This window comes from Tachysurus fulvidraco, chromosome 1 (genome assembly GCF_022655615.1).
Source record: "Tachysurus fulvidraco isolate hzauxx_2018 chromosome 1, HZAU_PFXX_2.0, whole genome shotgun sequence".
In the NCBI taxonomy this organism is placed as follows: domain Eukaryota; kingdom Metazoa; phylum Chordata; class Actinopteri; order Siluriformes; family Bagridae; genus Tachysurus; species Tachysurus fulvidraco.
The window spans coordinates 7,121,547-7,138,315 of NC_062518.1; the positions used below are offsets into that span (position 1 = coordinate 7,121,547).

The window sequence follows — 16,769 nt, forward strand, 5'->3', positions numbered from 1 at the left end:
TGGAATTAAAAGCATATAAAAATTGCATATAATTATGTCTGCATTGTTTTATGTAATTTAATCTGGGGGTCACTAACAGAGACTGGATGGTTGTAAAACGTGCCAAGTGTCGCGGGGCCACCCGTCTGAGCTTAATGCAATATTGATGGTGAGCGAAACTTTAACCCAACTCGGACCTGAGCGCGTCCTCTTTCACCATACAAGAGGCTTCGCTCTGCTCCAACAATAATTACAATTTCACACTGTAATTATTCCTTCCCTGTTAATTATTTAGAGCACAGACTGACTGCGGCATGGTTACCGTTTATGAAGGGGAGACTGGATGGTGAGAGAGAAAATATTATATATATATATATATATATATATATATATATATATATATATATATATATATATATATATATATATATATATTTGTGTGTGTGTGTGTCCTACTTTAATTAACATATTTGTAATATTATATAATACTAGGGGAGACTGGTTGGTGAGAGAGAAAATATGATATATACTGTATATATATCCTACTTTAACATATATGATATTTGTAGTAACTACTGTATATACTGTAATATGACTATATATAAGTATATAAATATATAATAAACATCTAAATATATAATATACATTTATTTATATGTATAATACTACCAATATCATATTTTCTCTCTCACCACCCAGTCTCCCCTAGTATTATATAATATTACAAATATCATATATGCTAAAGTAGGACACCTACAATCTATGCTATTTGGACATAAATTAATGTGGTCATGTCCACTTTTTAACCCCCCCAATATTCTGTTTCTTTTTCCAGTTACTGTGAAGAAGAGATGCAACCTCCCTGTAGGTTGCATAGCTTTCACATGTTATACAAATGATTAAATGATATAGGTACAAAATACCTATATCATAAAAAGTCTGAACCCTTCTGTAGTGTAAGTCTTACAGGCTCATATATCGTTGGCTATTTTTGTGCTGCTCCTTTTTTCCTTATTAATAATTAGCAACAACGAGGTTAAGAGTAGTTTAACTTGCAGTTTGCAACACGACATGATTGTGACATGCTTTTAAGTAATCAATGGTTGTTTAGGGCACATTTTAATCAATAGGATAAATATTGTATTTCAGAAACATCTGGCATTATTAGTTCATTAATACTAGATATTATATTACATCCATGAATAAACGAGTTAGTGATACAATATGTTGGGGAAAAGGTCAAGGAAATAATTTGCAGTACATCGAGGTATTTTAGAACATAATGTGCTCGCTAATTAAGATTTGTTTTATGATAGACTTATTGGATAAGGAGCTTATAGATTCTACTTCAAATACATATATTTTTAGTTGTTACACATGTTTATTGTGGCAGACAAATTAATAATTAAATCATTGCTATTAAGGATTTTACTTAATGTGCAGATGCTCTACTTTATATTAATCCCTAATCCAGATCCAGTCCATATCATATACTATGTCTTAAATGATACAATATCTATTAGAATTAATTTCAGTAAGCTGGTCTAGAGCAATAACAAAAAAAAAACCCCAACAACAAAAATACTTATCAGAGGAGAAACATCTGATCATTTTAAGACCATTCAGTGCTCTGAGTGTTTTGACTAGTGGAGTAGTGAACCTTCTTAGTTCTCAGGAGAACCCTAATCCTTCCTTCTCATATCAGCCACTCGTATGGAGACTTCACGTCCACTTACTGTTCAGAGTTCTCCATACCATATTACAGACAACAGCATGGAGGATTAAAAAAACCTGAAACCTAAAAATATGGAAAAAAAAAAAAAGCTTAATCCAGACAATAGCTACACGATCTGCACTTGAGGAGAGCTAAAGGGAAAAGAAGCAGGTTATATAAAAAAAAGCACAAGGTCTAGTTTCTGGAGGTCACACCAGAGATTGGCACATAAATCAGTGCCAGAGTCATTCAGAGGGAGACGTTTAATAACCGTACCAGATGAAAGCCAATGTAGTACAGTAACCAGTTCTATCAGCAGCGTCTATAAGCCACATGACCCCAAATAAATTCCACTTTAGCACCAGATCAATCAGCTCCGTTCATATTGATCTCTTTCGCCCTGACACTCCTTAAGTCGCCTGGCTGCAACCTTTTTTGTTTCGAGTGAAAATAGCGTTTCGATTACTGTTTTTTTTTTTATTAGGAAAAGGATTGCTACAAGAGGTTCTCCGTGGCCCGAAAATTAAGTGGTGACATTTTAATTACTGGACATTGATAAAAGGATCTTGGTAATAGCGCTGACACGCGGCGGCTCCGTTCTTCCAGCCCGTGCGCACTAATCGAACCGGACCGGTTTGGGAAAGCTGAAGGCCTGAGAGGGCTTAAAACGCTGCCCGCCGTAAATACACTCGGTTTATGGTCATATTTTTTAGAAATCTAACTTAATTTTTGTCCTTTTAAGGCAGTCGCTTTCTTTCTAGCCGCTAGATGGCGTAAATAAAAACTAGCACTTCAACACATAATAATACTAAAAATAGTTATTTTGTTAGAAATCTCTTGGCACAACAACCACAATTTACAATAAACAATTTGATCTTCATCTTCATATCTCCCTTCAGTCATGTAAATGCTTTTTGTCTGAGATTTACACATTCATTTATCAGGGACTGCCAAAACTCCTATAAAAATGGCTGTAGATATTATTAATTGTCCAGAAATGACTGTAAAATTGACATTGAACAACTGTACCACACATTTACAGTAAAGTACTGCAGTATGTCACATACTATAAAATAACACACAGTTCAGTACCTTTGCTCATTTGGCTGATGAGAGTGAAAAAAGCAACATGATGCAACTGAGTTGAAGGTTAAGGATCTTGTATAAGGACTCAACAATGGCACTTAGGCTGTACCAGAATTTGAACACTGCACCTAGCCTCAGCCTAACTAGCTAAACTAGCTTGCATTGATTCAATCAATTGATCTTCCAGTGAATTAACTTACACTGATAAATTGCATTGAGTCAGGATGAGCTGGTTGATCTAGCTGCATTGGCGACGTGGTTAAACCTTTGTTACACATTAAAAGGTAGTGTGTTGGCTGTAAAACCCAACACTGCCACATTACTATAGTTGGGTAAGAAGTATCCTGCATCAATTCTGTTGCTTTAATTAAAAAAAAAGCAAATGTACTGGATTACATGTTGTTTTATAGTATGCAAGATATTACAATACTTAACTGGTTACTCTGCTGTCAGTATATTAATTTGGATTTTTGGCAGCACTTGATAAATATGTAAATGTCCAACAACATGAGCAAAAGAAGATACTGAGGTCAGGGGTTGGTCACCCATCAATCAAAGCAACAGTATAGCAGCTTACATAAATTGCACACAACAAGAGACATGCCTTTAAGCGTATATACGAAAAGGGGCTTGGAGATGACTCAAAATATAGAAATAAAAGCAGCTACTTGGATGTGAACTGCAATACATTTTGTTTTTTAGCTGTAATTATTTTAAAAGAATCACAACATTCATCAGTATCTTTACAGATGTTTTAGGTGACAAGATACCATTAGGACGTCTCTGTGGTGCAGCAGGGACGACTGCTACCTGGATCACAGGTCCAGTGATACAGGTTCAATCTCAAACTTGGGTTACAGTCTGTATGGAGTTTCTGTGCACATTCGTCTGGTCATTTAGGGTTTCCTTCAGTACCACTGGTTTTCTCCAACTTAATAAAAAACATGGTACTTGGTTGATTGTCTGTTAAACTGCCCAGGGATGTGAACTGCCCAGTTCAGATATGAACTGATGTCCCCTTCTGCCTTGTATCTCTGGTTCCAACATTGACTTTGACCAAGATCAATAACTGAAGATTAATATTTTGTATAACTTTCATGTAATGTATAAAATTGTATAACCATCATAAAAATAGGCAAGACTCCTAAACAATACACATTATGTAACAGATTCGGTAAGCATAAAAACACAAAAAAATAAAAATAAAAATTACACACATTCAATTATAGGAATTTATACCAAGCACAGATTTAACAAATGTGTGACAATCCTGACAAACTGACTTTAAAAGATCCTCAAATATTTTTCACCTCCTTAAAGATCTAAACTTTCAACATGCTAAAAAAAAAGAAAAAATTGCAATAAACAATATCAAAAGTTCAATGTAAACTTAGCTGTGCTTTATAATAAGCCTAAAGTATTGCTAATGATATTATTTTCCCAGAATAAAGTAATACCAACACATTTCAGGTAATAGAGAAAAATAAATGTCACACAATTTTTCACAATAATGACCAGGCTTGTGTTGTTTGTGCACCTACGAATGCATTTAGACAAATAAATACGCAGTTAAAAAAGCATAAGGGACACTTTTGGATTTCTTCACAGAAAGCATTTTCTACTACACACATTAAAATGGCCCTTTAATGGCTTGAAGTGCAGTTCTTTATATTAAGAGAATGAAGTGAGGTGTTTATAGGGGCATCAAGAGAGAGACAACATTCTGAATGTTTCATTTACTTAGGAAATGTTGAAGGTGTGCAAACATCCAAAGCAATGTGAAATGAGACTCATGTGCCACCAGTGAAACACATAGTTCTTTATATATATATAAAAAAAAACAAACAAACAAAAAAGGAATAAAGAGAAGACGGTAACAGTGCATTTGAGTAGGAATTAAAATCCAAACCTGAACAAAGACATCATAAACAATGTAAGATATTTGGATGCATTTGGTAACATTTGGCAAAAAACCTTAACCCTTCAAGTCTTATACTTACTTTGAGTATAATGTTCTACCGCTCAATTTCTTCACTGAAATCTCATCAGGTATTAACTGTTGCAACACCTTTCATGTCCAAGTGGTGCAGGATGCATAATACAGTATGTGCCTAAAGCACTGCTTCATTTATAAAGTAACGCTGTATAAAAACACAGCAGTACAATAAGTGCATTATGGCATAAACCGTCTTTTAAGTGGCCCACGGAGTATTGTAGTAGCAGGCAGATGTGGTGGGTTGATGCAGCTGTAACATATGAGGCATGTTAGTCGGCAGCTGTCAGTGGTTAATAGAATAGTGAGCAAAAATTATTTACTCCCTGCTGTGGAATGATTACATGCTGTAGTGGAGAGGGAGGATGATGCTGATTTGAATTAAATATATCTAATAGATAAGCGAGGTCATTTGAGTTGAAAGAGTAAGAATTAATACCTATCTTTATGTGCACTCGAGGTTAAACAAGTGGCTGGAATAAATCACTAAACTGGAATAAGGATATGACTGAATGCACAGACGGGAACTTGAGGGTGTGTTATTGTGGTTTATACATTGCACGAGACCTCAGTGTGGCTCGAAGGGGAACACGGTGCACTACAGATCAATTACACACAATCTGAGAGGATTTCTGCCTAATCCGGATGACTCCTGCCGTTTCTTTTGTGAGTGCCCAAAGATTTAGTTCACACAATATAAACGAAAGCTACATTTAAACCAACGTGACCCTGATATTAAACAGCAACTTGTGTCACAAAGCAATTTTAGAGCAATGTGCCACATTACAAAGTACACTCCTATATTAACGACCGAGGCCTTTCCTTTTCTCTGGGGCATCATATCCGATTGCCTGTTCAGTAAAAATCTACTCTCTCTTGCTAATTTGGCTGCTGCTTTTATCCAATCCAATGTACAACTGAAACGAGATACGACTGAGGAGATAATGGTTAAGATCTTGCACGAGGACTTAAAATCTGTGGCCGTGTAGAGATTTTTTTTTACCTCACAACCTTTTGATCAGTAGCCCGAAGACTTTCCGACAAGGGCTCGGAATGTAAAACGTTTACTCTGCATTATGAGGTGTCCTAGTTTATCCTGGAACAACCCTATTAAAAAGCTTTTTCTTCATGGGCCATCTGCTATGGAAATGATGAGAGTCATTCGGAAGCCTGAAATATTTATACTGCAATTTGCACAAGCATTCAAAAACAAAACAAAACAAACAAAATATATATATATATATATAGTAAAACAAAAATAAAGATTTGGAGTTATTGGATCCATCAAAAAAAATAAGGTTCATATGCACTCTGGAGTTTGTTTATAGGTGGTCTCCTTCAAGTAAGTCCAGCCATTAAACCTCTGTACACTCAGTGGCACTTGATAGAAAGAAAGAAAAAAAAGAGGCTCCTTGTTGTGTCACGGCTCCTTACATTAGCCCCTGAGCCTGCTGGGATTTGCGGTCCTCCAAGCTCCGACACACCCACATGGACACTACCTCGGTATTCCCGTCATCGTATTGTGTGATAAATGGATGGTCCTGTAAAAGACAGCAAAAGAATGACTTATCAGTTAGACTTTTTTTTATGGGTGTAAAGAAACCATTATGAGACACAAGTGCTGGGTTTGACCCTGATACTGATACTGTGACAAGGTGACTAGCAGGAGAACTTTTCTTCCATTCTAGCCCCAAAAAGGTAAATTATAAAACACCATGACAGCGAACTCTTGCTTGAACTAATCTTATTAACAGAGCATATGCTAAAAAAGCATGGTGTATGATTTAGTGGCTGTGCTGTTGTTACTTAAAGGCTTCTGTCTCCGCTGTGACCCTGCCACTGGCTGCCCAGTTACTGTGATTCCTGATTGGAGCTTTAGGCTTTGGAGATAAATTAGCAGTGACACTCTGCGCTGTTTAAATGAATGTGTCTTTCCTTATTACTCTGATGTAGCGATTTTGGCAGAGGCACTTGTGTACCACTTAAACTGCACGGGCAAATCCTAATTAAATAAGAGATGGAATTAAGGAGGAATATAAAATGAAAGGAGTGTTAAAGGACATTTTTAAAGGGCGTTTTTAAATGAATCATACTTTAACCAAGATCATATTTCCAACATAATCAACAGCGGTAACATAACTTGTGATATAAAACATTAAATATATATGATGGACTGTTTTTTTATTTTATTTAATGTGAACAATTTATGCATTTCAAAGAATACAAGCTTATGGTGGTAAATAAAGTAACAGAAAAGCCTGGTAATAAAAAGTAATATTTCATGAGTACATAAATAATTCTAAAATGAATAATTAATATTATTTGAATGTTACAGTCATTGTTGTGCAAACCTAATGAAAAAGTTCATCCAACAATCTTTGACATTCCATGCTGATAATTATTAGCTAATTGATTATAAAGATTAAGGCTGGACAATAAGATGAAATATTTTCAATATCATGATAAGATCTTGTTAGCTAGAAGCTTGTTAGCAAACCTGTATATGTTGTAATGCATATTGCATGTCATTGAGATATAATAAGTTTTTGTTAGAAAACAAAGCCAAAAGATCTACACCACGCCAGTCATTTTCATACACTCCGTTTCTCCTTTTCTCACAGACACGCACTCTTGGTCTCTGTGAGGACAGAAGAGGACCATCAATCGTGCTGTCCTGCTAATGGTGAGCTCTGTGTGTGCCACAGTGAGGTTAATCACTCTCAGCTCGGGGTTGTGTTGTGGCCCGTCCTGAGGGCGAGTCGTAGCGAGAACCCTTCTCATCAATCACCTAACCCGGGCACAGCCTTGCCAGCCTACACCAGCTCTGGGCTCAGATATAGAGCAGTAATATGCAGCCGAACCCGACACTCCACTGTGAACCTGCCAGCCCGGATGAGGGTTTGACCACGTAGGGCGGCCTGTTTTTGACCCGGCATGGAGAATAAGAGCATTTACAGGACGTTTGGGAGGAGATGCAGTCAAGGACAGGAGAAGGGACATTTGGGGAGAAAGAAATATATAAATAATCAACACACAAGTGTGTGCACACACACGGTCAATGATCAGTCGCATGCTCTTACACACATTTGGACAATGACAAGCTGCAATAAATCAGAGCTCAGGCGGTCAGTTGCTTGTTTGCCTGGACTGACACAGGCCACATTCACACACACAATCCCACCACTCACCACCTGTGTGTCCCTCTGTTCTCTGTGACTTAGAAGAGAAAATAAGTGTGTGTGTGTCTGAGAGCATGCCGAGAAGTGCACCTCCATTAATTAACCCACCTGCTGCTAACACTGCACACATGCAGAGGAAGTTATTAAGAGAGGAAAGGCAGAATAAATACTGCTTTAGTTAGGTCATTATCAGCTTCTGCTTACCTCTCTACCGTCAGGCGGAAAAAACTCATTTAAAAGTGTGGCTACATTAATCACAGCCCCATATCAAAGTGTGATAATCACCTGAATTCTCCGTTAAAATAAAACTGCCAAACCCAGGGGAAATCTCACCCTACTCTTTAATTGTTTCAAGTCTGTGATAGGCCGTTTAATCTAAGATTAATTTATGCTTTTTTAAATAACTCTACATATGATTAATAAGCTTGAAAATTAAAAGGAGTCTAAAGCAATTATAACAAGTGGTTGGTCATCACCTCATTAGAATGTGTTAAAGAGCAGCAACAGTAGAGTGGAGTGTGTGCCAGCGTGTGTGTGTGTGTGTGTGTGTGTGTGTGTGTGGCGCTGATATTGGTGCAGGGGAAATAGCACGAGACAGACAGACAGAGTGAGAAAGGTGAAGAGGTCACTGTTATAACTAGGTCTTGGCAGATTTGCATACTAATGACATGCTCCCACTGGATATAGAGGTGTGTGTGTGAGTGTGTGTGTGTGTGTACGTCTAGGCTAAAGCTTCATGATCTCTTAATTCCGCTCTCACCATGGGAAAGACTATTCGTCTATATTACAATAGAGCATGGCCATAGCAGAGCCGCAGCAAGCCGAGCATCATGTCTGCCACCTGAGTCTCAGGTAAGACTTCATGAACACGTGCAAACATGCACACACAGACACGCACACACAGACATGCACTCGCTCGCTCAGCTTCAGTTTTACAGACAAACAGGCCTCGAACAGGAATTAAATTGAGTGCGATACAGAGAGTGTGTCTCTCCATTGCCATGTGTGTTAGTGGCACTTTCTGATTATGTCATTTTGTTGCTCCTCTTCATAATTTTCCCACACCAGCAGTTCATGAAAATATTTAATACTTTGCAACTGTTTAAGAAGAACAAAACTCTACATAAATCAGCTATTAGACATGATGTTTTGTTTAAAGGTTGCTTTTTTGTTTTTGCACCAAAGCTAGAAGAATAATGCATCTAATAAAAAATTACTAAAAGTCTCTCTCTCCCTAAGTGGCCAATTCACTGTGTTTATACTTCCAACACTGTCTCACTGCATATTCTCATTTTAAACTGAGAGCAGAGGCAATCAGCATGACCATCTATATGTGTATACATTATTATTTTTAATGTTAAACTGAAATAAAGCATATTTCTTTAAATCTACATATTAACCATATTGGTTTATATTTGTTTACATGTGTATTTAAATTCATAGGTGACTACAGTTTCTGTCCCATCTTTTATTCATTGTGCACACTACCCACATTTACTTGGTATACGTTCATGAACGCTGCTTAGATGAATTATTCAAGATGCCAATTAGAGCATTACACTACAATGCTGAATTGTTCTGATTAGAAGAGTGATGTTGCAAATTTAATTACTTGCCATTCTTATGTAAATAATCCTGAGCAAAAAAATTACTGTTAATATTTTGCATGAAAGCAAGTGTTAGCATGGAATATTAAATAATAAAATATCCGTTTTAGGCTACATGTGATTACTCTGAGAATGAAATTAAACATGTGCCACTGAAAGATATACAAGAACTTGATTATATACGGTTTGAAGGCAAATATTTACATAGACTTGGGGTGAATTTGACTTTCATTAATTGTGAGATACACTAGCCTCAAAGCTCCAGCACAAAACATAAAAAGAAAAAAACATGTTTTGGCTGATTGATTGTATATGAGGTGGAAAATACTTTGCACAATACATTTCACCAAATATTTGAAAATAGCATGAAGGAAAGTGTTTCAGGAACCTAAAATAAAAAGGTGAACCTCATTCAGTAATTGGAAGTTCATCGAAATGTTGAAGACCTTGTTTTGCATGGATGAGCAGAATCAGTGTCCTTGGTTTTGTGTGTGTGTGTGTGTGTGTGTGTGTGTGTGTGTGTGTGTGTGTGTCTGTGTGTGTGAAAGAGAAAGGTTTACCCCAAAGCCACAGTGTTATCAAGCTAAAAGCTAGGATCACTCTCACGGGACTCCTCAGCGTGCTAATGTGTAAACAAGTCATCACAGCGATGTCAAAGGGCTTTCAAAGCCCACTCTCATCCTGTTCCCTACAGTGTGGGCCACAGGCATTCAGCAAGGCTATGCGTCTCTCTTTAAAGGGCTTCTCCCTTGAGCCCTAGCTCTTACCCACATACACATTTGCAAAAACAGAAGCATACAAAAACACACAGACACGCTCCTCCGTGAGAGCACGCACACCCTGTCCGTAATCAAGCTGCCTGAGGGAAGGGAGGGTGCCTATAGGTCTCTATAGGTCTCTAACAGATATGGCGTGTAGACTAGGGCACACGCTCTTTTGTCATCAGTAGCATCATGTGCTACAGCTGGGGCCTGCGGTGCTGCACGCTCCTCTGGGACAAAAACTGCTAAAAGGACAATGACAACTGGGTGACAATGAGAGAAGTCCATAGGGAAGTCCACATGTCAATCACTACACAATCACTGCTGGAACCTCACATGGAAGAAACGTGGTACACCAGCTGATCAGGTTGAAATTCACTGTGATAAACCTAGGACAGATAGGCTACAAGAGCAGAAAAGCACACAGAGTTCCACACGTGTGCCAAGAACAGTAATCTGAGTCTACAATGTGCACAGGCTCATTGATACTGAACACTTGAAGACAGGAAAAACGTTGCCTGGTCCTTTAACGATCTTCAATTGTTCACTTTAGTATTTTACCTTGATTATATTGGCTTGCATACATATAGATGGATGTACTTTATTGAGCTCCAACAGGAAACTTAGGAACCTTTGTTAGGAACCTTTCCACCTTTGGCCAAAGTCCATGTCCAGGCTTGTAACATGAGCTATAATATGTTATTTATAATTAGATATCAACTAGCTAATTTAGTGGATCTTTTAGTGGAACAGAAATGAAGAAAAAAGATCCTGCACACTGTTGAGGATCATTTTTGTTAAAATGCTTTTAAATTTAAAAGCACTGAAAAAGAGGGACGTATTGAATGAAATCTCAGTCCAGACAGATCATGGGACACAAAAACAAACCCAGGACCTTGAATCTCCTTTCCCATCGTGCTAATCTAGGCATGTAATCTACACCTCTATACACATATATACTGTATACATGAGGACAAGGGAATACTGCTGAATTTGTTGAGAAATCATTCAATAATCCCGATTACGGTTTGATGTTTGATGTACACAGCCATGAGTGAAGACTTGTGTATCTTCAGAAAACAACCTCATAACTATATTGACACACGCTACCATTTAGACATTTGCACATACACTGCATTTGCACCTGGTTCTCAGTGGACGATGCTGCTGTCCATGGTGCTGAAATGACAATGTTCACAGCCTTTCAATACGTCAAGTGCCGATAGCTGCAAACTTGTTTGCTAAACCGTTACCCGAGATATCCATCAAACTCACAAAAAGGGCATCAAAGGGCACAACATTCAGCATGGAAGATTTTGTCTAACTCAGAGGAACAGACCAAAGTTCAGCATGAATGTGTGAGAAAGTTCACAACAATGCCAAAGAACATAAAGTGAGCAGCAAGAGCGCAGACATCAGAGACCCTCATTCCACTTATGCTCTGATGATACAGAATTGGTGGGAAGCAGGTACTGTATATAAGACATATAATGACCATACAAGCTATTAAATAATATGTATATAACATTCAGAAGAAGATATGCAAATATTTATACAAAGATTAATTCAATTTATTTGACCATTTTCAATGTTGGGAAAAACCCTGACACTAAAAAGGGGTTAAAATACATTTCTTAATGTTTTTTGGCTTCAGTTGAAATGTATTCTGATGCAAATGCAGAATTTAAGTTCTAAAAATAAAAAAAATGAAATGAGTATGTAATTAATGTAATGCTGTTATAACTGAGCCTGCAGATTAGTAGAGAATATTATGTTTCAGGTCTCCCATAATGCCACATGATGTTCTTGTTCTACATACTTGTGCACACAGAGTACAGAAACTTCCATCTGAGACTTTTTTTTGAGAGAGCAATTATTTATCCTTTAATCCTTTATCCATATCAGCACAGACTCCAAACATAAATACATTATGGTTGGGTACAAGTGTAAACAAAGGTTCTAAGCAAATCTTTTTCATATACATGTTTTAATTTATTAAACATTTAATTTATTACTTATTCTAGTAAAAATCTGCCACTAGGGTAAGACGATTTCAAGCTAAAGTTTGTGTTGTACTGATATTAGATACACTAAATGTTTTCCGTCTTAGCCTTATTACAGATTTTGAAAGTGACCAAATAGAAGTCATCAAGCGAGGCTATTACTTCTGAATCAATTCCAATCAAGCCACACAATTGAAACATGCTCTTTAAATGCTACTAAAACACTTTTTACAGGCTTGATTAAAAAAAAAACACCATAATTTACAAAGCTGCCACTCATTTTTAATAAATATAGGTTTAATAATACAGTTTTCACATGGCTGCTGCCCTAAAAACACATACTTACCATGAGGTTATTGGGAGCAGGACGTTCTTTTGGCTGTTTTTTCATGCTGTGGACAGAAACAGAGTATGCAGATAAACATGCAGATAAAATAAAGCCAAATTAAGGACTGCAGAGGCCATTTATGAAGGAACCTAGCTCTCATTTTTACAAAGTGCAAATTTAACCCAAGGACATGGAAATAATTAAGCATTAAATGCTGAATGACATCCTTGTTAATAATGACGGGTAAAGTAAGTTCATAAACAGCTCTCCGTGGCACAGATCTACCCATAGGTGGGGTAAATCACTCAACCTGACCCATATACAAGATAACAGTGATTGCAGGGGCATACAGGTGTAAAGAGGCTGCTTGGGCTGTGATGAATGAAGCATCCTCAAGAACGGGATAATTATAGCAGGGGGCATTGCCACGGCAGTGCCAAGCAGGGGCAGTAGGGCAAAACCAGTTGACCTGTGTGTGTAAATAAGGTGTGTGTTGAGTAAACAACAGCTGCTAAACATGTCCCAACACATCTGGTTATTGCCACAGGGCTTGCAAACTCCAAACAAGAAAGGGGAAGAGGGACAAGAGGCAGTAGGGATTCTGGGTGCAGGCGGCACAACCTGGGAAAATGTGTTTCTTGTCATTTGTTATACTTAAGAGACCAGAGTGTGGTTTGAAAAAAGACAAACACGGCCAGGTCATATCAACATCTTGGAATGTGTCATATGGGATTTTAAATTAGACAGCGTGCTATTTCCCCAGCATGAACCCAAGCCCTGTCCATTCTAAAGAAAAATGTACTAATTTCAACATGGGCAAAGTCTTGCATCCAGCAATCAGTTTAAAGTGATTCTGATTTGAATTGATAAAGATATTAGTTATGTGATGTGCCAAATTGAAATCAAACAGAGAAGTGTGCCAGGGAAATTTTCACTTGGTTTTGGTGAGTGGAAATGGGACTTATGCCCATTTTATAGAGACAAAAATCTGTTAGTCTATTCACCCCATAGACAACAACTGGCATGCTCAGTCCTGGCTGACTATCTTGTAAAACATCTCTATTCTAAAAGGTGATGTTTGCCATCCATGGCTGGAATTCCAAGAAAGGAAAGATGGCTATGTTCTTATCCACATCAATTACAATGACTCTAAACAGGGTACCTCATGTATGCAGAAAAGGGCAGATAGTTGACTCCTCTGACTGTAACAGAACCCTTCATTTGATGCATTTCTGAAAGGTTTTCTACATAATTAAATTATATATATGAGTATGGCATGGTGGTGCAGTTGGTAGTGTTGCCATCTTACAGCTCCAGGTTACCCAGTTTGATCCTGAGCTCAGATTATTGTCTGTGTGGAGTTTGATATGTTCTCCTAATGGGTGAGTTTCCATTTTGTTCCTCAGATTTCACCCCCTTCGTAAAACAAGCCACACTAAATTGCCTCTTGGTGTGAATGTGCGTTTGCATTGAGCCCATTAGTGCCATTCATATGTGTGCCTCATGCATAGAGTTCATGAGACAGTTCGGTGCCTACTGAAAATAAATCGATGCAATGTTTTAAAATAACCAGTAGGACAAAATTGGGAAAAGAAATGTTTTCGGCATACCCCTCAGGAGAGAGTCATGTATGTGAAGTGTGAACTAGTGAACTAAAAGAGTTCTGAAATAACTAATAATCAGCTTTATAATGAATGGGAATCAGAGATGAATCACAAACACTCACCACTGTGTTATGAAGTGCACAAATTTGTCACTGAACTGACTGACTGGAAGCATAGGAGGATCCTGAAACATAGAGCATGGACAACAGCGTTATCAACAAAATAAAAGAAAAAAAAGGTTTGAAAGTACAAAAGCATTGTTGTTCAGAAACGGTGATTGTGCATTACAACCCCTGGGGACATTTAATCATTTGGCCTCCTAGAAAATAGGTATGAACGATAAAAGGACAGACATAAAAGAGAAAAATAGATAAAGACCTTGAACCAAGCAGACTGAATGCATATGTAAGTTTTCCCCCTCCAAAATCCCAAAAACTCCACACAGTCAATAATATATAAATATATGTTCTAGTTTCCTTGATGAAGATGCTTTGCCTTTGGTAAAAAGCGTAGAGTATATTGATTTATCTGCAGCACCTGAACCCCAATTTTGTTGAGAGAAATACAATATACTGTAGAACAATGCACAGCCATGATTACGCGAACAAATGCGGAGACCCTGTATAATAAGACAGAGGTACAGGAACAGAGTAATGAGAGAGAGAGAGAGAGAGAGAATTGTTCAACACAAAAATAAGAACTTCTAAATAATTCTTTATAGAATCGATGGGGATTTGTGCATATAACAAACAGTTGAAGGTCTAGAATACCCAAAACTTCTGCATCTGTCCATGACAAATTGCAGCTATTCTCTATCATATACCGCTATATGCATGAATCACAGTTAGTGGAAAGGTAAAACTTCTCAATCAAATAAAAATAACCGTTAAAAATAAAATTTGAGTATTCAATAAAATTATTAGTTTGGTTGTGTAGATAGCTGGATAGAAGCTATCTTGTGGATAACAGCATAATAGGAACTAATTTGTTCTGTGGATGTTACACAACATTATATATATTTAATGAAGTCCTTCATTAAACAATAAACAAAAACTGCTTTTGTACAAAAGATAAAATAAGTACTTCAGGGCACGCTGTTATAGGAAAATAATCAAGTTCAGGGTTATAATTAAATAGTGAGTTATTGTCCAAATATTTCAGGTTTTTCTATTATGACAATATCACTAATATTAACACAACTACAGAAACTTTATCACACAGAGTCCCTGCTGCTTCTAAAGGATTTATTAGTTGTTCATTTTTATGTGCTATCAGTAATGGAAAGAGCAATATTGTGGTGTTTAACAAATGCTGTTTTAAAGCTCAATTTATTGTATTTTGTGTAAGGAGAGAGGTAAAAAGAGGAGTAGAAAGAGGTGTGCATAAATGTAAAAATTATGTGTCATCAATAATTAGATTCAATTATTATTTAATAATTATTCAATTAATTAAACGTAATCAACTGCTAATAGCCTAATATAACATACTAGTGCTCACTGCACAAAAGAAGTAGAAATTAAGTTTTATGTGTCTAATGGGTTACATGCTGTTATGGTGTGTTTATTACATCTCATTAAATGAAAGTAAAAGACAAGTATTACTATTATTAGTATTATTCTTCTTCTTCTTATTATTAATAGTAGTAGTAGTAGTAGTAATAACAACATTAATAACCAATTAATTGAAATAATGAAATGAAAAAATGAATTAATCAATCAATCAATATAAATATAAATGACACAAAAATTAAAAATGTATCCATTAGGAAATACACATCTGAAGTACAAAAAGAAAGCAAGTCAGTTTAAAATGAAACTGAAATTATAACAAAAGAGGCAAATAATCATGATGTCAATATTGAGCAAAATAATTACAATTATTATTTTATCCATTATCCTGCAGCCCAACCGACTGCAATCTCATTACACAGAAAGACGCACAAAATAATGCAGAAGTCATCCACTCAAATCACAGAAATGTGGATTGATCCTATTGGCTATTAAAAAGCCCTTTGGGCTGCTTTTCTCCTCCTGTAATTTTACTTGCTCTCTTTATGCCCTGTGCTCCAGGTAGGTTGCAGGAGTATGATGCATGCACCTATTTAAATTAACAAAGCAATGAGAGCCGAGGATGTGTCACCGCTCGAGTGAGCTGCAGCCTAGTGAAGCAGCCATACATCATTACACAGCCTGGGCCGACAGCCTGAAGGCTCAGGCTCACACTCACACACACACACACACACACACACACACACACACACACACACACACACACACACACACACACACACACACACACACACACACACACACACACCTGCCAGCGAATATGCACAGATATAGTAGAAAACACACATCTGCACACGAGAGCGCTTTGATGTGGGTGTAGTAAGATAAAGAAGATGATGATGATGAAAGCTCTGCTGTATTATGCAGCTCACTGCCATTATCAAGCACCACAAACGGCCGGAGACCCGGAGCCTCGCTTTCTCCACAATACCAGCGGTAAATATACA

The 16,769-nt window shown here is 37.1% G+C and overlaps 1 protein-coding gene across 2 annotated transcripts in view; it reads right to left on the bottom strand.

The window, feature by feature from the left end:
- Positions 1 to 4,583: 4,583 nt before the first annotated feature.
- map2k5 (mitogen-activated protein kinase kinase 5) overlaps positions 4,584 to 16,769 on the bottom strand; it is a 48,647-nt gene continuing 36,461 nt past the window's right edge. For both annotated transcript variants that reach the window (XM_027137101.2, XM_027137102.2), the window contains 3 exons: positions 14,377 to 14,438; positions 12,669 to 12,714; positions 4,584 to 6,313 (listed from right to left, as the gene is read on the bottom strand). In XM_027137101.2, coding sequence (XP_026992902.1) covers positions 6,203 to 6,313; positions 12,669 to 12,714; positions 14,377 to 14,438 — 219 coding nt within the window. In that variant the 3' untranslated portion in view covers positions 4,584 to 6,202. The remainder of the gene's footprint in view (positions 6,314 to 12,668; positions 12,715 to 14,376; positions 14,439 to 16,769) is intronic.